General features: G+C 36.7%; 1 protein-coding gene across 3 annotated transcripts in view; it reads right to left on the minus strand.

The window, feature by feature from the left end:
• The window catches only part of RNGTT (RNA guanylyltransferase and 5'-phosphatase), a 191,278-nt gene that overhangs the window by 123,034 nt on the left and 45,950 nt on the right, over positions 1–22,294 (minus strand). For all 3 annotated transcript variants that reach the window (XM_076333211.1, XM_076333210.1, XM_076333212.1), the window contains exons 9-10: positions 14,908–15,043; positions 8,217–8,288 (exon numbers count right to left, since the gene is read on the minus strand). In XM_076333211.1, the coding sequence (XP_076189326.1) occupies positions 8,217–8,288; positions 14,908–15,043 (208 nt within the window). The remainder of the gene's footprint in view (positions 1–8,216; positions 8,289–14,907; positions 15,044–22,294) is intronic.

Genomic DNA, 22,294 nt, shown 5'->3' on the forward strand with positions numbered 1-22,294 from the left:
CAGCAATAATTTACTTTTTGTAGGCATCATAGCAAAACAGAGTTTTAAAAAGAGAGACGCAAAAATGCATAAAAATGCTACTTTTCATATAAGTGCATATGCACTTTACTCAAGCACAAGGAGCAACAGGTAAGAAGACACAGGTTATCTGTTTGGAAGTGTACAGAATAGGTAAGGAGATTTGTAAATTTTGCTGCTCAGACATACGAGTCAGGTTTTCAATTATGAATAAAAGATGATCAACAGGAAAGGGGAACAAGGTAGGAAAGACTTTGAAAAAGACAACTAGCTAAGATGCATTTCTATCGATCCATCTCCACAGACCCAAAAGCTTCTGCCGCATCACTCCCTTACTGTGTTGATTCTCCGTCTTATAGGCTCTCCTAGCCCACCATTTGTTGCCCTCCCTATTCTGTAATGCTACTCTATCCATATAGCCTAAAGAATAAAAAAAAAAATTACCTGGCCAAGTTGTCCCTGCTCCCAGTAAACTGCATTATAAAAATGGGAGGAGAAAGCAGTGGCACTAGCAGCTGTGTAACCTCACAAATTCAAGCAAGGGATTTAGAAATAGCAGAGAGGCTCTGGAATTAAGGTGTCAAGAGCAGCGCAGCTACAGGCAATCTTAATGCATCTCTCCCAATGTGACACCAGAAAGCAAAGCGAGACACAATGGAGTAGATGCTCTGTATTGCATTTACCTGACACCTCTGAGCCATGATAGAATGAAGTGATATATACAGATTTTGAGAACATAACACACAGTAAGAGCACTGTTACAAACATTTGGAGACTTGTTAGGTATGCCTCCGCAAGAAATAATAGAAAGGGTGCAAGAGTACACACATGCATGGCATCCTCATTTTCCAGGGTACTATTAGTCACAAAAGCATTTTAAATCTGTATTTTGAGGTGGTACCATTTGAGAAATAACCTCAGAATCAACAGTAAGAGCAGAGGGGTCACTGGCAGCCAGGTGCATTTGTAAACAGAAAAGATGCAATTAAACGCTTGCATCTCTGAATTGTGCCCTCAAAATTTTCACAGTACATTTTTAAGATAAGGTTAATAGGCTAATAAATGAGAGACAGCATGTGCTGTGAGCTTTACCTCACTTTAAAATGAGGTTTGTAATGGAAAAGTCAGACATGGTAATATTTTACAGGGATTTAAAACAAAATTTTTTCATGCATTAATTCAATGAGCACATTGGCTGTGGGCAGGATTTATTACCAGCATACCTGTTTACCATGACAAATTTTATCTAATAGCTACAGCATTGTTATGCATAATGAGAACCAAAAAATTCTTGATCTTGACTTAATTTAATGCACAGAGCATTAGGAAATTTAATCAAAATTCTATCTCCTTTCTAAACATTACAATAATTATTCTTTTTCATGCATTCAGTCTATTCTTACCATTGCAATCTGGTCTCATGAAAACTTGGCTAGAGTTTAAAAATTTAAAGGCCAGGGTTAGAAAGGAAAAGGAAAGTACTACTCATTTTCAGCATCTTTGCTAAGAATGCATTAATTAGATCCTACATTATGCCAGTGTTAGTTTTTATTACTTAACTAAGGAAAAAAATAGTTGCTTAAGTTTAGTGTTTATACATAGCTATTGAAAATGATCTAAGAAAAAGTCTCTCAAAACAAGGTTTCTCAGGAGGAGCTGTCTCAAAGATGACTGGAGAATGAATACGTTCTTTTGTGGATTGTTTCTAATGAATAGGCATTTGGATTTACTTGTATTTACTTCTGGGACTGTTAATTATTCTATTGTCAGCTTCCTCTGTTACACTAGAATTACCCACCAAATTTGAACTTTTTATTCACTATTCAGGTGAAAGAGGTAATGCCATACAGTTACAGTTATTATAATAATGAACTCAACTACATACAGACACAAATCAGGAAGCTGAAAAGTAACAGGCATTGCAGGGATTTAGCTCTGTACTCATTAAGACTAAACACTGTAAGGAATTAGCCTTTTATGTTCAGAGGAATATGAAAAATCCAGATTTCATGTGTGCAGAGCACACGCACAACCAGTGACATAAATGTGGACATAAAACCCCTCAATTAAAATTTTAAAGGCCAAATAAATACATGCATTTTTAAGAAATAATTTGTCATTTTTCAGTGAGAAAAAGATTCTTCTTAGAAAAAATTTCCATTTAGGTTGTAAGAAAAGATAAACTGTGTTACAATTGATTTCTACTTCTAGAAACATTTCACATGCCAAACGCAACTTGACAGGATAATGACATCTTTCCCATACTGGTGCCATCTTCTCCATAGACGAGCAGAAGTGGCATACTAGTTTTGATGCTTCTTGGATCTTCCTTTACTCCCTATAACAGAACTCTTCTGTATGTCATGATATACTGCTATTTTTTATTCCACTTTATTTCCTCTCTTCTTTTCAATGTAAGGAGCCTTCTTGTCCTCTGCCCTAAGCCCCTAAAGGCATATCAATGGCAGAATACTGACATTTCACAAAACAGCACTTTCTGAACTTCAGAGAGGTGAGCCCCAACTCTGTGAACTAGAAGACACTCTGGGCACAACTACACTGGTGAACCAACACGGCAAAGGCCTCATCTCTGGCCCTGAAGCCACTGGCTGTCTGACCACGTTCATACTCTCACGCTCCAAAAGAGGATGGCGACATCTCAGAACACCTGCTAATAACGGTCCCTGAGCAACGCTAAACTTTAAACTCTTCCTGAGAATTGCTCAAGGGCACTGTAGCAAGGGCCAAAACTGTACCAGGGACAATTTTAACTACTTAAAAAGAGGATAAAGTTTCAGTAGCAGGACCCTGCCCCCTGCATGGTTTTATTTCTTAGAATAGGTGTATGCAGCCTCTCAGGATGGGCTTTGAGAGATGATTTTATGTACTCTGAGTTGCTCTTTCTAGAAAGAACCAAGCCAAGCAGAAAAGGAAAAGTAGGGATTGCTCTGCGTTTCCTCAGAGTTGAGGCCAAAAGGTGGGCTTATTTCACTAGCATGTAGCTTCCTTTCTATGAATTTGATTTTAGCATGTGAGATGAAAGCAGTGACAGAGCAATGTCATATTTTGAGTTGCTATTAATAATAATCAACATCATGATTCAGACTAGAGAGGATGACAACAAAAAAATCTTTTTCAATCTCCTGAAGAATCACTTGGTTTTCCTGACATAAGCATCTCTTGTAACACAATGGGATTCGTTACCACAAACTTCTAGAAACTAGGTGTCACAGAAACAGGGATTAAAAAGAAATTAAGTCAAAGGGTTCCATCAGCATCCCTGAAGACAGACTTTTGCAGCAGCTATAGGTGATAACCATCAGAATTCAATACAAAATTTATCATGGAAAGAGACAGCCAAGATAAATTATACCCATGTTTTCCCTAAGAACTCCCGTATAGGTCTCTCCCAATCACCGAAACCCAATTTTTATTTTTCCTTCTTCCTAAGACTTTTCCTGTGTAGACATCTAGAGCCAAATACACAGTACATATTTCAACCAGTCTATTTTCTTGGTTTCCTGCAGTTACTTCTAGAAGGCTACTGTAGTTTATTTCTGATATAACACAGGAAAACCAAAAAGCTAAGTAACAATAAACCTCACCGATAACCATGTGATTAAAATTTGTAAAAGGTAGATTTTTGTCCACTCGCTTTCTCTCATTTTTCTCCCTTATTATTCTCTTTCATTTGTTTCTATAGCCTCTGCTCACTGTTAAGTTTCTGTACCACTCTCTCCTGATGATCACGCCATCCTTGTTTAAGATGACTTCCTTTCCTCCTCTGGGTCACACTCAGATGAAATCCTGACTAAGTCTGAAGAAAGATCCCGTGATGTACTGAGACACTCAGCTCCACGATTCCATGATGTTCTCCCAAAATCATAGTATTGTACATAAAATGAAACCCTTTACTTTTACTCCCAGATGATCTATTACTAGCAGACCGCTACTTCTCTTAAATCTCAAATGGACATTTGTCTCTTAAACACTTAACTTTTCAAATGCCAGAGTTGCCAGGGACAAATTGAACACAACTATTTATAGTTTGGGATCTTTGTTTTTTAGACTGAAACTTTAAACATACATCTTTAAGAATAAACATACCCTCTCACCATTTCTGCTCATAAAAAGCAACAGTAGTCATGGCATTTAATTAACTTGAAGTTAATTAAAGTTAATTAAATACACAGAGAAGCCAGGCTAAGCTCTTTGGGCTTCATTTAGGTTATCAGTCTTCAGCCCTACATGTCCCCTCGTTAAAAGCCAGAGAAATATGGCATAGAAGAGAGATAAGGTTGCCCTGTCTCAACTGCTACACTTCCAAACACTAATTTTAACACTCTTTAGCCCCCTAAAACCAAGATAACGAAGAACTAAAATAAATACAAGAATGGAGTACACTGCGATTTTGAAGCACGACAATAATGCTGACCAAATATAGTGAGAATAGTTCAAAGTAATATTACAGTAAATGACATTTGGAAATTTTAAATTATGTGACATTATTTTACTGTGATCTAAAATTTAAATCCATGATTTTTCTGTATACATGTTAACAGCTTTCACTGTACTATTTACAGTCATCCTGAGGGGCGCAAGTCGACATAAATCCTACTATAAATACATGGTGCATTCTGAAAAATTACATATTACCTTATTGTAGTACTAACTTCTGTATTTTTGTGTTAGTGCTGGTCATCCTAACACACAAATTCTCAGCAGTATTAATAGTGCACATAAGTCTTTGGGACTTAATGTAGAATTTGTGAATGCAGTATTTCAGAAGGAATCTTCTGACAAAGACAGAAAACTTTGTAACACTTAGCTAGTATGGGATGGCGAAAGCAAAATAGGTTGAGCATTTGAGAATAAGGTCAGCTGAAAATATCTCTCGTTCACTAGACCTGACTTAAACATAAGGTTTGCCTGAGCAAAGGTGTTCATCAACAGGGTTTGTATTCACATTTCCCCAGCTGCAATGTCGCATCTCTAACAGCAGAGTATGCTGAGTCACTGTGGAGGATGAGATGGGGGACATGCTGGAAATCTTGTAACTCACGTGACGGACAGTGAGTACAGTAACTCCACCATTCACCTTCAGAAGACACAACTATTTTCAAGATGAAAAGGAGCAATGTCGAATTCCAGAGCGCCTCATATAGCTGTCTGTCAGGTTGTGTTGGGTTTGGGTGTTTTGTATTTTTTGGGGGGTTTTGGGGGTGTGTGTGTGTGTGTGTGTGTTTGTTTCGGGGCAAGAGGGTGTTCTGTTTTTAAACAGGACTGATGCTTTGTGTAATTGTTTGATTTGAAGCTCTGCTAGGAGAATTTACACAAATCTAACTTACACAACTTAAAAAGGAACTTACCCTTTCTTGCCAATTACAAGTTTTCAATACGTTTACCTCTCTTGGTGATAAAATTCTGTTGATCATTTCCTGCCAAGCCGAACATCCTCGGGTGCCCAGTTTTGTAATTAAGCTTCTAAAATTAACCTAAAAACCACTGTGTTTTTTAATCTTTGTAGTAGGACCACTGCTAATGACTTCTTGCAGCTGAAGCCTGGCTTGTTCTCATACTGATAACGTTATCTTAATTTGTCCTTGACATTAAAATAGTATTATGTAGTTACTAACTCCTCTCTCTCATTCCCAGTATATTTAAAAAACAAACCAACAAAACCAAACAAGCTTTAACGCATTTACAGCTCTGCTCAAAAGCAAACATTTCCCAAACTTTAACAATCCTCTGGAAACCCTCTGATCATTTTTCCTGTTTGCCAAGTGGGATTCTTCATGTTAAGTTTGGACACTTCGCTACGAATGAGGGTTTCCTCCCTTTCCACTCCAAAAAATGTTTCACCAAAGTAATTATGACTTTCAAAAAATGTTTTGCTAGGACAGTATATGCATATCCCAAACTGAGGGAAGGAGACTGTGCACTTCTTACCACACATTTATTTTTCAAAGGGAAAGTAACAGCAGTGAATGGCAGGTTAGACACAAAGTGAGAGTAGAGACAAGAAAAGACATGACGGTAAATAAACATGGAATCACAGTCAGAGAAACAAGTAAGAAAATGTAAAGGAAAAATGAGAACCCAGGAGTGGTTTTGGAAGATCCTCTTTTTCAGAAGTCTACAAGGAATTTCTGCTTACTGCAAAGTCCTAATTATAGGAGGGATCCAGGAAACTAACAGCTACTTTTCAGAAAGGTTAAAGAAAAGATCATCAAGATGCAGAATTAAAATAGGTTAACAAAAAGCTTCTATTCCTAATCTAACACGTATTCCCCACAAACTATTACTTTTAAAAGCAGCTGTCCTAAGTCACAGCATGACTACACTTCCAAGAATACCAAAGTCATTTTTGGTGACTAGTACCATGCCTACATTTGCAATACCCACTTACACTGAGTGGCCTACTCAAGCTGAGTAGTATCTTACTCAAGTCTGGAGGAGTCAATGGTAGTTTAGGAAGTCTGAAATGCACTATGGTTTAGTAATACTGTTTGTCCTGTTAGGAGCACTGAAACAATAATTTTGTTTTTCCAGAAGCATTAACAGATACTAGAGTGTTATTCCATGGGCTATTTAGTTACAGGTCTAGTGACTAAATTTAACACATTGTTGTGGTTTAACTACAGTAGGCAGCTAAGCCCCACGCAGCTGCTCGCTCACTCCCCACCCTGGTGGGATGGGGGAGAGAATCAAAAGGGTAAAAGTGAGAAAACTCGTGGGTTGAGATAAAGACAGTTTAATAGGGAAAGCAAAAGCCACGCACACAAGCAAAGCAACACAAGGAATTCATTCACTCCTTCCCACTGGCAGGCAGGTGTTTAAGCCATCTCCAGGAAAGCAGGGCTCCATCACGCGTAACAGTGACTTGGGAAGACAAACGCCATCACTCCAAACATCCCTCCTTCCTCATTCTTCCCCCAGCTTTTATTGCCAAGCATGACGTCATATGGTATGGAATATCCCTTTGGCCAGTTGGGGTCAGCTGTCCCGGCTGTGTCCCCTTCCCAGCTTCTTGTGCACCCCCAACCTACTCGCTGGTGGGGTGGGGTGAGAAGCAGAAAAGGCCTTGACTCTGTGCAAGCACCGCTCAGCAGTAACGAAAACATCCCTGTGTTACCAACACTGTTTTCAGCACAAATCCAAAACATACCCACATACTAGCTACTATGAAGAAAATTAACTCTATCCCAGCCACAACCAGTACACACTTTCTGTTTTCACAGAAGTATTTTAAACATTGTTTTAAAAAGATACATATAGTTAAATTGATCCTTCCTGAAGGACATTTTCTCTTCCTGAGACATAACAGAGAAATCACTAGAAAATTTATTTCATAGTAAGGGCTAACAAGTGGAACGCACTGTCAAGGTTAGGTCTTCAAATAAGCTTCAGTAGGAGACCCTGCCATAAGACCCCTGACTAACTTCAAATTCCACATTTATCATTACTTTTGGAGGGAAAATACAAGAAATTAAAAAAAAAAAAAATTATAAGAGATAACATACAAGAGCCCTTTGGTGACGTTCAAACCTTTACTGTATTTGAAAGCTGCTTTAAAGAAAAAAATTTCTCATTTTCCGTACTGTTTAACAGCTCTTTCTTGTGACCACAAAGACTTCATTCCTACCTGTCAACAAAGGCTTCTCCTTTTCCACAACTTCCACAATATATTTCTTTATTACATATTTGCCCTGCAGCCAGTGTAAACAGGAGAGCGTGCTGTTGAGGACTTACCAGAGGACCAGTTGCCTGGTTTCAAAGAGAAATTTGAGAAAGAGATGATGGAGCAGCCTAACAAGGACCACTGTGACGCTCTGGTAACAAATACACCACTTACAGGCTAACTTCTCCATCCCCTCTCAATTTCACTGCCTAAATAGTTCAAACATGCTCTAGAAATGGGAAATTTTCCAACAGCGCTTAGTGGACTCTTTCAAATCGCCATCTTTTGTTGAGCAGGTGGAAATAAACCAACATCTATGTCCTGGTTTCGGCTGGGATAGAGTTATAAGGCTGCTTTCAATCTTAATTCTGAAACATTGCTTGTTACCGAATTACAAAATACCCAAACCTTTTTGGTGTCTAAATTTACTCTGAAGCTCTTACGTATACAAATAAGATTAAAATAGAAATGAGAATCAACAACTAATGATAAAAGCAATAAAACTGAAAGTACTTACATTAAACTTAATAATGTCATATATCAAGTACCGAGGGACAACCTGTCCATTAACCTTGTCGATGATCATTTCCTTAAAAGAAGAGAGATGTCATTTACATTTATTTCATGAATATAGAATAATGTCAACACATTTATACTTAGTGCACGTACCTATAAGTGTGATGCAATCAAACACTGGACACATCTTTATTATCACAAAGATTTTACAATAGGTCAAGTTTATAAAAATATTATTATGGTCTTAAATACCTCTCATGAAGCATTCAATACAGCAGCCAGGAAGCTGTACTAAGGCTCCACATTCTGATCTGCAACGTTTATACATTAGTTTCCCCACAGCTTTCAAAATCACTACCTTTCTTGAGTGAATAATGAGTTTTTAGAAACCTCAGTAAGAACTGCGATCCTAAGTCAACCAAGCACTTTTGGAAATCTCACATACAATAAGTAGTACAACAGCAAGGAAGTAAAGAACAAATATTAACATCTATTTTCTAAGCTCAGGTTGGATCTTTTCACATTAACTGTGTCCTAGGCAGCAGTGACAACTGCAATTTGCTTGAATGTTGCATTGTGACTAAACAGTAGGATTCCTTCAAATGGAAATAAATATCACAGATACTATCTGTATCACATGAAATTAGTTAACATTCAATACATACTGGTAAACCATCTTGAAAATATGTCAGCTAGAAGAAAGACTATTAACGATCAACATCCAAACACAAAAATGTTTCCTGAACTTAATGGTACATACAAAAATATATACATCTTACATGCTGGTGCTTACATCAGGCTTCCTATGATAAGAATTAGACATAGGTTATTAGTTTGATAAACTAATCAAAAATATTTATTTTCATATAAATTAGTCATGATTGAAAATGGTAACAATCAACCAATTGGGAGACCTTTTTCAGAGAAAACTTTGAAATATTCACTTTTCTAAATGCAATCAATCTTCTCCCTCCCCCACTTCCCCCGCCCAATTTTTGGCTAATAAGTTAGTTGGATCAGCTAAGGATTTTTTGCTGCCAATATCAAATTCACACATATGAGAGAAAACAACTGGAAAAGGTGAAAATATTTCACTATAACATGATGAAAACAACATTGTGAGCTCAAGTATTATTCCAAAAGAGAACTTTACATCAACTCAAATTAATTTTGTTTAGTTTGTTTCTTGCTAGGTCAGTAGCATTTTTATGTTTTACAATCTTTTAACTTCTTTTAGAATCCATAACTTCTACAAAGTAAACGCAAACGAGTCTCTATGTAAGACTGATTTTCAGTCTGTAAACATACTAAGCTTCTTGAATTGTACCTAGTATTTAATCACATTTGGCTTTGAAAAATAAGCAAGCAGTTGTAAAAACATAGATTTGTTTTAAAGCAAACACAAAGCTTGAAGCAATTAAAACTAAAGTAGAAGACATGAACCTGTTGTTCTCAAAAGCCATTGGGAACTATAAGTTGCCCACTTAGTATTTTCAAAATCTCATCTTCTGTGAACACAATACTGACATGGAGATTGGGCTTTCACAGCCAAATGCAACATTCACAGGTGTTGTGAATGACTACCTGAAGTGACCTTACACATCTTTCCACATCATTTAAAAAAAAAAAAAAAAAAAATTAATTCCATGAGTGAAAAATATTCCTTTGTAACACTACAGTATCTTACTCTTAACTCTAAAAATCATTTAGTCACAGGTACTGTCAAGTAACATTTGCAAAAAGTCTACATAGAAGCAATGTAACAAAATGCCATTCTGTTACTTTCCAGTATTTAGGTAAGACTGGTGAGCTATCAAAGGAACAGCAGATGCAATGCTGCAATGCCTTCTTTGATAATAAATTTTACAACTAACTGCAAGAACAGATGGAGCAGGTACACCCTAAGAGAGAAAGAAGGCATGATGTTCAAACTTGGAAGAGTGTGTAAAGATATAAAGTAATTTAAAAAAAAAAGAGAGAGAAAAAAAGGGAAAAAAATCCACCAGGAATTCCTGATAGTAATCAGGTGAAATGAATAACAAAGTAAAACTGAAACAAAAGAATGCTACCATATTTCTTTAAAGTTTCAATCGCATTAGCAGGTGAAAGAAATTTAAAAAAAAATGTAATTGAACATATATTTAAGGTTTAAGGACTCATTTCCTCAGCATGTATATTCAGAGCCTCAGCTTTGATGCAAAGCTAGCATTTGTATGCAAAACCCTGAAAACATTTCAATGCCTGGTATTACACGATTTTATGCCTCATTTTCAAAATCTGAATCTCTGAATATTCAGTTTAAGAAGAATTATAAAATACAGCCAAGAGGACCAAGAATGATTTTTAAACCTTCTCTGGAATGTTCAGTTTTAACACAATTCATTTTATAAAGAAACTTTTTCTCCTCTTCAGACATGTATAAACCTTTTTGACTCTATTACTGGTCAAACTAGCCTCTTTCCTCACATCCTCACTTCTTTTCTTCCTCCCCTGCCTCTTGTTCTCTTTTCACATCTTGACTGAAATCCCACCTTCCAGAGCAAATAAACAATAGCACAATATGCCTTAGAAGTAGAGATAACAAATTCCTGCACTGCTCATCTCCATCATGACAACAACATTCAGGGCTCCATTAGTTACATCAATACAACTGTTGTAAGGCAAAAGCTGTAACGTGATCATAAGAACAATTTAGATTAGAAATACTCTAACGCATCATTATTTAACAGTCTGATTTCAGAATCTTCCTTGAAATTATGAGAATTGAAAAATACCTCAGGGAATAGACCTCAAAGGTAAGTTCAGAGACTGTTGGGAAAATGTAGTATTTGAGAAACTGATCCCATTCAAACTCACTCATTCTGATCTGAGTAATAACCTGACACTATAAGGCTATATTTAAGCCAATTTTTAGATAACTAAAAACTTAAACACAAAACCACTCACATGACATGATAATAGAACACAAAAGTATCCATAAGATACATTTCCTTTAATAGACCCCACATAGACTTACAGCCACTATTGTGTGTTTTAAAATTATCACTGCTAGTAAGTATGATCTTTACCACTTGCCCATTAGCTGCTAGTTTAGGTATTAGCTTAACCTGCAGGCTTGCCAAACAAGGTCCAATGGCCAGTTTCTTTGATGTAATCTGGCAAAACTGTGCTGGTGTTCATCTCCTTTACTTAATCTTCTGGTGCTGCAGAGATAGTCTTACAGCTATTAGAAACAGCAACTGTGCTAAGAGCTTTTAAGGTGGACAAGTACCAAAAGAACAATGCTGGACTGACAGCTCATGGACTTTTTCTTTTTTCCTTGAATCACATATCTAGCAAACAACTTGGACTTAAAATAATCCAAAATTTAATCACAAAGCAAAGGATCTCATTTTAGCAGCCACTTGCAGAATGTATTTTTTTGTTGACGCAGAGTATGGAATCAGATCTAATCACACATCTGTCTATTGTTCCTTTTCCTCCTGTGTCTTGCCTTTCCTTTGTCCATTTACCTTTAACACAATTCTAGCCGCTGCCGTATTTCTGGAATGAAAAGACTTTTTTTTTTTTTAAAGTCTATTTTGCACAAAGTACCAGCCTTTGCAAACTCAGAAAGTTGTAAGTTATGCCATTTCTGAGAAAGCTTACAAATAAGTGAGGTCTGTACTGATACAAAAACATAAATCAATCTCAGTCTCGCTCTCCACTTTTGGAGTCCTTTGGCCCTCCTAAGTCTTCAAATGTGAACAATATTTTATATATAAATAAAATAGATACAAAATTGTATTAAAATTGTAAAAAGTGTGTCAAGCCTAAGAATGCCTCTGCATTTTCTACTCAACTGTTCCAAAGCTAAGCAGAATGCCAAGAAAGTTCCTGAAAATAACTAATTAGTTTTCTGCATGACAGCCAAAACACTTGAACAAAAATCCATGCATTCCCTCAGATAGCAGTATGGATGCAAAACACTTGGCTTCTAAAGGAATACTTCATATTATACTAGTCACCTGTAGGTAATATACAAATTAGCTTTAATGAGCTTTGCAGAAAGCTTTCTTCCATGCCAGGAGAATAATCACAACTGAAGAGCTGAGATGAGCACGGAGTACTGCAGACCTCTCATCACCCAAGACGTAACTGATCATAGTAAGAACTGTTTGAAAGTAATTTCAGCCTGAAGTGAACCGTAAATGCATTTGAAATTCTCAAAGACAACCACGTGAAAGGCTTACACCAGAAGCCTTAAAGCAAGTTAATAGATCAGTGAATTAATGGAAATTGCCTTTATGAAAGTTTTATATACACTGTCATTCTAAATAAAGTTAGGGAAAATTACATGATCTTTTGTATTCTTAACACCAGTAGTTGTTTTGCTGCATGGCACTGATACCTCTGTTTTGTCTTTCCTTCTTTCTCATACTTTTTAAGATTACTGTAAAGCAATGCCAATTGGGCCACCTCATTCTGTACTTTCATTCTCTGAAAGACAGAAAGCTACTTCAAGGGGAGTAAGTATGAACTACTTCAACCTGTAATTAAAGAATTAACTTCAACAGCCCTTCAGCACTAATTAGCAAAATATGTTAACAGAAAAAAGCCAAAATTTTCTTCCCATGGATTAAAAAAAAGAAAGAAATCATGCATATATCCAGAGTAAAGGAACAGTCATGGAAATTATCATTTGGCACCGACATTAAACAAATATTCAATTACAAAGTTAAGCTGTTCTGATGCTTCAAATAATAGACAAATTTTATTCTCAAACCTGTTGAAAGGAATTTCAATTGAAAAGAAAAATATCCCATCAACAGCTGTTTTTTTTTTTAACTGACCATACTTAAATAAATTTAGAAATCTGTACTATGAAAAGTATTTATCCATTGAAAGGTTTTAGTTTTATCTCAAGGTATTTCATTCAACCATTCAACCAGTACTTGCTCCTTTAATGTCATTTTACTTTCCACTTCATGAAAAAACTTGGGGGGGGGGGGGGGGGGGGGGGGGCAGAAATCACAGTAAGACTAATTTTATGCCAATAAAGTGAAATACTGAAATGCACTATAACAGTCAAACTTTTACAAAACAACAAATTAAGGGAAGTAATAGTTCACGTCCTGGGTAACTGAACTTCATTTATTCTTAAGAGACTTATACTATAAACCTGGGAAACAACACACCAGATCAGAGCCCCTTTCCCACACCCCACAGCCACATTTATGCACATCTATCAATATATGTGCATCCCTGTCTCCCACCATGTACATATTAGCCACCCTTACTAAAACATCTGTTTTGAAACACAAAAAAAAAGAACAGCAGTTTCCATGAAGAACACCTAGGATTGCACAATATGGACATTGGCAAGCCATTACTTTCTCAAGAGCCGTAAAAAGAGCAGGGGAAAAAAAATCATACCAGGCTTTTTATCTCAACAGTACGGAACTTAATGTATGTCATTAAGAATATTATTATGTATGTCATTAGGAAGCTGCCTGGCTGAAGAGGCTCCTACCAGACATGACAGCTTGTGCAACCACTTTTGAGCTGACAGCATAGCATTTCTTGCATTATGCTTTCAATTTTTCAGTGAAGCAGAGGTGGTGGAAGATATTCCATTATCTACTTCTCTGCCCCTGAGACAGTACATTGTTCCTTGCAATAATTATCCTTATAGATTCCATTTATACATGCTTCACATGTAAACGTGTGTTCAGTAAGACAGATCATTCACAGAAGTGACATTTCAAGAAGGATACCAACAACAAAGGCCTGAGAAAGGAAAGAAAGTTAATAATGACAATATGGTCTCCCATATCTGAAAGGTGCATTAGGCTTCAGAAGACCAATATGGAAGATCATGTCAGATATTCAGTACTTCAGCAAACAAGAGTGACAGCAATGTAGAGAGCCTCCAATGCTACTGCAACATGATAGGTAACTGTGTTCATCTACATTGACAGGTATTTAGCATAAGAGCTAATGAAGTTCTTTTGCTTATCTAAAATAGGAAGGTCAAGAAAGGAATAATCTCTTCTTGTGGTTACTGTTCTGAAAAGTTTACCAAGAATACTCCAGGCCAGCCTTCAAACAACAAATACAGATGTTTTGCAGCTTGTTTATAACTAGCTTTAAAAGTTCATTAGCAGGTTTACATAATTTAAATTAGCATGACAACTTAGAAATGTTTTAGTCTTAAACAAATACAACTAAGCCATTTCTAAATCAGTCAATAATTCAGATCAGCTGAAAATAAAGGTGACAGAAGCAAAGACCAATTCACAAAAGTCTATCAAAAGATGACAAAAATTTTATCAAATTTCAGAAATATTTACATTAACTGGATCAAATTGACCATGTTTACTGTATCAAAATATAAAGCTATAATAAGAGATGAGGTTTTGCAATAATTTCTTTAGATTTTCTTCAAGCCTTTTCTCATATTCAGAGAATGTCATCTCAATACCTTGATTTATTTCAAAGACAAAGAGCTCCCCCCAGAGCAGTCTTCGCTGCTATTCTGTAGATAAGAAATAACCTATGAAGTGTGATTCCCACATTCAGCCAGTGACTGAATCTATATTACTCCTGAAATCCCATGATTCACTGATCCAGGCCTAAAAACTTCTCCCTGTTTCTGAACAAAAGCAAACAGCACTGAAATTGTTACAATAATTATACAGTATGCTCCTTACCCCATCCAGAAGAGTATTTGTTAGATGTGTGCGAAGATCTTTACGAAATGGAAATTCCAGATTAGATACATGAAAGATCGAATTGTCTCTATCGATCATATAAACTTCATTCTTGCCATCAATCAGCATCATGTACCTGCAAAGGCAATGTTAAGATATTATACTTAAAGGTATATCCTCTAAATCTCTAGTGTTTTGATTTATAGTAAGTGCTAAAAAAAGGCAATCATGACATGTTATAAAAAAGCATTTTAGAAGGCATTTTTTACAGTTAAAAGCTTAAACCTGTTGCTTCAGGAAAGCAGATAATTTAGTTCAATGCAATTATCACAAAGAAAATATTTCAAAGATAAAAGTTCAGAATATATATAGAAAAGAATGTTGTGTCCAGATAAAATGATGCTTGAAAATCTATTAAAAATAACAGGTTTTAATGCTGTAAGAAATACATGAGGCTAATTCAGTTAGATTCAGCTAACAGAACTTTTATTCCAGTTTTTCCTTTATTAAGTGGACCAGAACTTTGCCTGGTATAAATCTGCAGAGTTTCATTCAAAAGAAACACCTTTCCTGCCTATCATTGGTTATCTAACACTGCAGCATTGCAAAGCCCCAGCCAACTATTGAGCCACTTTTCATTAAAACACTGACAAATTTAGCCAAGGTACATTCCTCTCACATTACACACAAAGAAAACTCCAAAGCTTACTACACTATCACCAGCAACTTGTGAGCTTGGTTCAGTTGCAGACATCTGAATTTTCTTAAAATTTCTTTACACTATGACAGTACTTGGGAGCCCAAGTCATTAATTTAGACCTCTCTGTGCTAATCCCACAGAAGACTGCTCTATAGAGATAACATTCTGTATACAAGAAAAAACAGTGAACAAGTAGAAAGACAAAAAACAGTGAAAAAAAGATAAAAACCACAAGAGACACAAAACAGCATGATAGCTGTAACACACCTGAGTTACCTTTGTAAAGTTTTCTTTGACCTTTGCAACAAGAGTACTAAAGTAGAGTTTCAGGAAGAATAACAAGGCAGCTGCACAGACAAAGGTCTTAAACTTGTGCAGCAGCCTAGGAGAGCACACCTCCTGACTGCAGAAAATAAATTGAAGAAATTTTGGCAGAAACTAGTACCAAACTCCAGCTGCAACAAGTCAACATCTTGACAGTGAATGAGAAGTAATAAAGGTGCTGAGCATATACCACAAGCAGCTGAAAGTGAAGACTAGCAGCTTGCATCTGATATGGTAAAGGAAGATAGAAACTGTTGTGGGGCTCAGAAGGTTGGCAAAGCAAAAAAGACTAGAAAAGCACCTTTTTGGAACCGACAAGATGTGACTGCACTTAGTAAGACCAGCGAAAAGAACAATATAGTTATCAAGATGTGATCAAACGATCAGAGAGGAAACACCATGGCTTAAGAGCAGTGCAAAAAATAAGCGTACAAGAGACAAAGCTGACATGACGACTCAAAAGTCAGTCCAAGTTTGGTCTCTCAGTCAAACCTGAGTTATGTCAGTTTTACTAATTACCACCTGAGCTGCTGTAATTTAACTTATGCCTGATCATGCCATAACTAATCGTGTTGGTGGTCTACACCAAAACTGAGAGCGTGACCCTAACCTGAGCTTTCTTTCACTGATCCTTTCATTTCACCTTGCATACAGACGTGCTACAAGCACAAATGTTGTTACAGAAGTTCTACTGAGAAAAGTAAAAAAATCACAGAAACCCAAAAAGCGAATAAAATAGGAGCACTACCAACTGTCAAGATAGTTCAGTGGTTCTAAAAGTTCACAACATTTAATGTTCTTGAATAGCCTCTGACATAAATAGGGAAGGGACACAAACCTTCCCAGAGCAACTAACCCGTTTGGATTGCAGTGCAGACTCTTTGACAGCACAGAATAGGGAAACACTTGATTAAAAGTAAAAGATGATAGGAGTTTAACCATCCACACCAGAATATTTTTAAAGAGAGCAAGCATATTTTGAAGATACATTCAGCAAAGAACTTTTCATACTTGTAAAAGTCTTCAAATATACTGGATGTATACGGGGGAAAAAACTCAGCACTTTTCATAATTCATCCATTTCTCCTTGGAAAGTCCTGGTTATGAAGAAATAACGAGCTATCAGTACTCTTTTCTAAAATTCATCATTGCTCTTACAAGTAATGCCCACAGGATCTCTGCTGTCAAAACGAAGCAACAAGCATCCCCCGGAAACCCTGCAGGCAGCTGTCCTGTTTGTCTGCACAGATCCTACCTCTAGAAATCAGTAGATCTGACTACAGGAACACAGTACCACCTGTGCAGCTTAAATAAAGACTTTCTTTCAGTGTTATGACTACAATCGTAATTCACTACACATCAGCTCAACTTGTGTTTCTCCACACACAAGATGAGTACTTCAAGACATTACATATCAGTTGCACACAAAAAAAAAACAAACCAAAAAACCCAAAAAACAAGCACACAACCACAAAAAAACCAGTCACATATGAGCAGAAAACCTAAAGGGGGGGGGGGGGGGGGGAGACTAGATTAAATCAATGCAACATTAGGAGAGCTGAAAGCAGCACATGAGATGCTTTATGAAAAAAATAATTCAATATACATTCAACTAGATGACTTGGCGCCAGTTCTTCAGAAGCAAGAATAATCTACAGACAACATTCATTTTTCAAACCATGTAAATTTATTCAAACGTAAAACTAATTATAAAGAGCATGTTGTGTTTTTCTCAAAAGTTAAAGAATCCATGGGGAGGGAAGAAGAGGTGTGTAAGTAACAGAAAAAAAAATATGCGCACTACTTTACTTTTAATTTTTTAAATAAGCTTAATTGGACGTCTCTGCACTCGCATATTCATTGCTGTTTTAAGTACATGCTTTCATTGCCATTTGCCTCACTGACAAAATAGCATCAGAAACAAGTTCTAATTCTTCAAGAGATCTAGCACTTAAAAAAACCATACTTGCATGATCATTGCAAATGTGATACAATAAGAGATCTTACAACTGCTTTAGGAAAAAAAAAAAAACCACAAACCACAAACAGTTAAAAGCTTTGTTTTCAGCCACCTAAAACAACTACAGGTTCAGTCGACACATAGAAGTTTTCATCAAAATCTATTAGTTTAACATCAAAAGTAAGAGTGGCACACTACCACTTTCTCTAGATCTTTCACTCAGAACAAAATCTATGGAAATTAACTTAAGAGTTGGTAGCTGGATAGCCCACCAACCACTAGTGGTGAGATTCCTTCTCTTTCAAACCACAGCGCTAACGTTACATCTCTTCTCTCGTGATTTCTTTCTCTTTTTGAATTTTGTCACTGCTAGCTGTTTATACCATAAACTCTAAATGACAGGGACAATGGTAAGTCTTACGACTGCATGCAAAAGTTTTCCAATCAAAGATCACCAGGAATCACAATTGTATCTTACTTCAGAGAGCTACTGAGAAACAACATGTACTTACTTTGAAGACAAAAAAAAAAATTTGGTCTCAGGACAATAAATTACCTTAATGTAGACCCATTTGTCATGGGTCTCATGATAATATATTTGCCTGACTTTAGAAGCTGAACAAGTTCTCTATGAGAGAGACATTAGGCTGACACAGATATATCTGCTTTGAAAGGTTTTTGTTTGGTTGGGTTTTTTAAGCTGAAACCCTGAAAACACCCCCACCCCTCAATTTAATATAGTACTGAAAAAAAACTCTGAATGTGGTCCAAACAACAAAATTTGTCAGAATTCTTATTATTACCAATGTCAGATAGAAGAAATTTGGTCAAGGATGGACTGACAACCGGAAGTGTTCTATGAGCAGCTGATAATTGAAAACGTGCAAGAAGCAAAAGAGAGACGCAACCATGCCAAGGTTTTGGTGAAACTATTAATTAATGAGGGGGGTTGGTTGGTTGGTCGGTCGGTCGGTCGGTCGGGGTTTTTTGTTTGTTTGCTTGTTTAACTCCAAAAGCATAAGTTCATGTGCTTAACATCAGGCTTTAAGTTTTCTCCAGATGACACTTCAAGCTTTCTTGGAGAAATCTTGTAGACTGCTGATCAGTACATTTCTGATTATTATCCGGATGTGCCCTGACCGGTTATATTCGAAGAAGTTAATTAAGGTATTAGCAGCACAAGCACTTACACCAGAATAGAGAGAGTGCCTCTGGGCAACACCATACAGGCAAAGAAAGAAGAACGATGATTTCTTAAATACATTCAGTAGGAACTAAAACAGCACATAGGAGCTTAACTGTCATGCATCGTATTGCATGCTGTGAACACTACTTGCTATTACAGCTGTACTTTTATTACTAATTATCTCCATTGTGTGAGCACCCAAAAGCTCCAATTAGTAACCAGGCCCCATTGTATTAGATTCTGTGCAAGTACACAAGATGATATGGTCCTGTATCAGATGGCTCAATCTGAATTTAAAACAAGACAACTGAATAAAAGAGCAAGAGTGGAGCAGCAATAAAAGCAATAACAGAACTGCTCGTTCACCTTTGATAACTATACATGAAAGCAGAGGATCGTGTTTGAGCGACAAGTTCTGACAAGCGAGTTAAAGAAAAAAGGGTCACAGTGTCCACACAGATTAATCTCACAAGCAGATAAAATATCTACAGTCATAGAAATCGCAAAATCTAAAGTTTCATTAAAAGCTACTTTTCATTCACTTCTGGTCCTGAGGCAAGGCCCGTTATTAATTCTAATTGGACATTAGTATTAACACGATAATTCAGGAAATAGGATGAAAATTTCATTAGCAAAGAGTTACAGCTCTTGGCGTTAGACAAGCAGATCTCCAAATCACCTAGCAGAATATTAATAACTTTAATCTTTAAACTTTAAAAAATGTCAACCACCAAATATCATCTTGAAAAGTTTTCTCTTTGGAAATCAATTATTTTTAGCACACCCAAATAAAGGCCACTGTTTCAAAGGCTCATTGGCCTCCACTTATAACCTGTTCATGCAGTCCACATCAGTTGGGCCCAAAATACATGCTAGAAGAATGATTTTATTAAACTTCCATTTTTAGTTTAGTTTTTTTTGGTGGTGGTACTAGGTCTTTGGTTTTTTACACAATTGTGAAGCTGACTCGAGCTACATTGAAAATGATAAGTTAAAAACTGTGGCTTCTCCTTTATGTGGATGTTTAGTATTTTTCACCATTAAATTCAAAAGTATATTTCAGGAAAATATTATTTAAGGCAAAATAAGGCAAATTACTTGGTCTCCCTCAACCTACAGTCATTCAGAATCAGGAACAAGAACAGAACTGTGCCTCCCAAGCTCCAAATCCAATGCTGCACCCACCAGAGCATGCGGCCCCTATCCTCTTTCCCAGCTTACTAGAATTCACAAAACCAGCTTTGAAAATGCTCCCCACCACAGTACCTCACATTCAGCATAGCGCTTGCCAAAACACATTTACGGTGAAATTGATCTCCTAGAAGTTCACAGAAGTTCTGCCATTGACTTCAGTTTTATGATGTGCCTTACCTATGTTTAACTTATTTCCCTCAGCCAATATCCCAGCAACTATCCTACCAGTAAGTTTACATATGTTAATTTTGTACTTTATAGGATTTTTAAAACCTTAAGTATATTAAAATATAGCACAGCTTCCTCAAACTTTGAGACCTCATCTTCTGAGCTTGAGTTCAACACAAAATTAATTTTCTGAAAAAATCTACAAGTAGCAAATATTTTTTTAAAGGAAGCTTAAAAATTCAGCTCCTATAGGAGCTTTCTTTGCCCCACAGTATTTCTTTAGACAGGCTATATCAAAGATTATTTATTTCAACACAGTATTGTCGTCATCGCTTCTTTTTTCCCTTTTTGAATACACTTGTGTCTGCATTATCACATGAAAGAATGCAAAATGTATCAACTCTAAGCGCAAAATACACGGCAGCTCTCCATTCCCAGGGGAGTTCATTACACAGCCTAGAATTCAGTCTTGTGAAAGCGCTACCCTCCCACACAAATAAGCATTACCCAACTCAGAATAGCTATTAGCATCACTAATATGTTCGCTGACACAGAGGCAACAATGAAATCCTGTTGCAGTATCATTTTCAATTTCTTAATTTCCTATTATGACTGGCAACACTTCAAAATCATGAGCGCGTTGCCACTCCATACATCGATCACCTAGGATGAGGCCAAGCTACTTTAGCACTTTACTTTGGACCCTGCCACTCCCTCCTGGCAAGACAGCATCAACTTCTGGCCAGACGCATCAAACGCTGTAGAAGGGGCCAGGAGAATGAAAATTAATGACTGCCCTTTATCCACTGACAGTAGGAGATCATCTATCTGTGTCACTAAGCTGCTGCAGTTCCATGTCCTGGACTGGATCCAGACTGTGCTGGATCTAGAGTAACAGTTTAAATTAGACAAGTTTGAAGTTGGCCTGTGGCAGATGGAGCAATACACCCTGAAGTCCCAATAAATGGGGAAGGCTCAGCTTGCTTTCTTCTCTTATATTAATTGCTGCTGGCAATGGTCGCTGCTTCAAACTATGTCTCCTGAAGGATGACAAAGCCTGGATACACTAACACAGGAAGTTATGTGAAGACTCATAATAATACATTCAGTGTGTAAACAAAAGGAAAACAATGTCTCTTTAATCAGCACACTGACAGCTCTGCCACAAATACCATTTTCAAACTTGTACACGCGTTTTCATTTGCACAAGTACATAGTATATCAGCCAGCAAGAAACACTGCTACACATAAGCAGCTGTAGAATTATGTATTTGACTTGATAATCCAAATTCTAAACAAAATTTTTAAAAACCACATACACAGGCCCTTGGAAGTTAGTCTGCTCTGAATATACCAACACTTTATATTTCTCTTGCATACTTCTAGGTTAAATTCTGCCATCAACAGTCTCCCCAGTATTTTAAACCAAAAAAGCCCCTTAGATTCTGACTGACAGTAATTTCCAATTAACAGCCTCCAGCTCCAATATTCCTTATTCATGACCTTGAATTTTCTACAACTAAATATCCTTCCAGTTTTATTATTCTGCTCCTCAGTGAATTCTGTGGCTTGTCTCCCTCATTTGTTTGTCAGAACATACTTGGTTTCTGTTTCAAAATTCTTAATGACAATATAAAATTAATATTCAGGAGCTCCACTTGTGGCTTTCTATGTATTTTCTTCCAAAACCATCCAGTGCCATTTTCTTTCAATCCATTCCTTACCTATCTTACAATTCTAGCAATCTTCATTAGCCTCAGTCTCTATAATAAATCAAAATTTTGTCAAAGTCCAGAAGCATGAGATCTACCACTATTCCTGTGTCAAAAAAAGTGTTTTCCCTTTATATGGTATA

Source organism: Aptenodytes patagonicus, chromosome 3 (genome assembly GCF_965638725.1).
Source record: "Aptenodytes patagonicus chromosome 3, bAptPat1.pri.cur, whole genome shotgun sequence".
Lineage (NCBI taxonomy): Eukaryota > Metazoa > Chordata > Aves > Sphenisciformes > Spheniscidae > Aptenodytes > Aptenodytes patagonicus.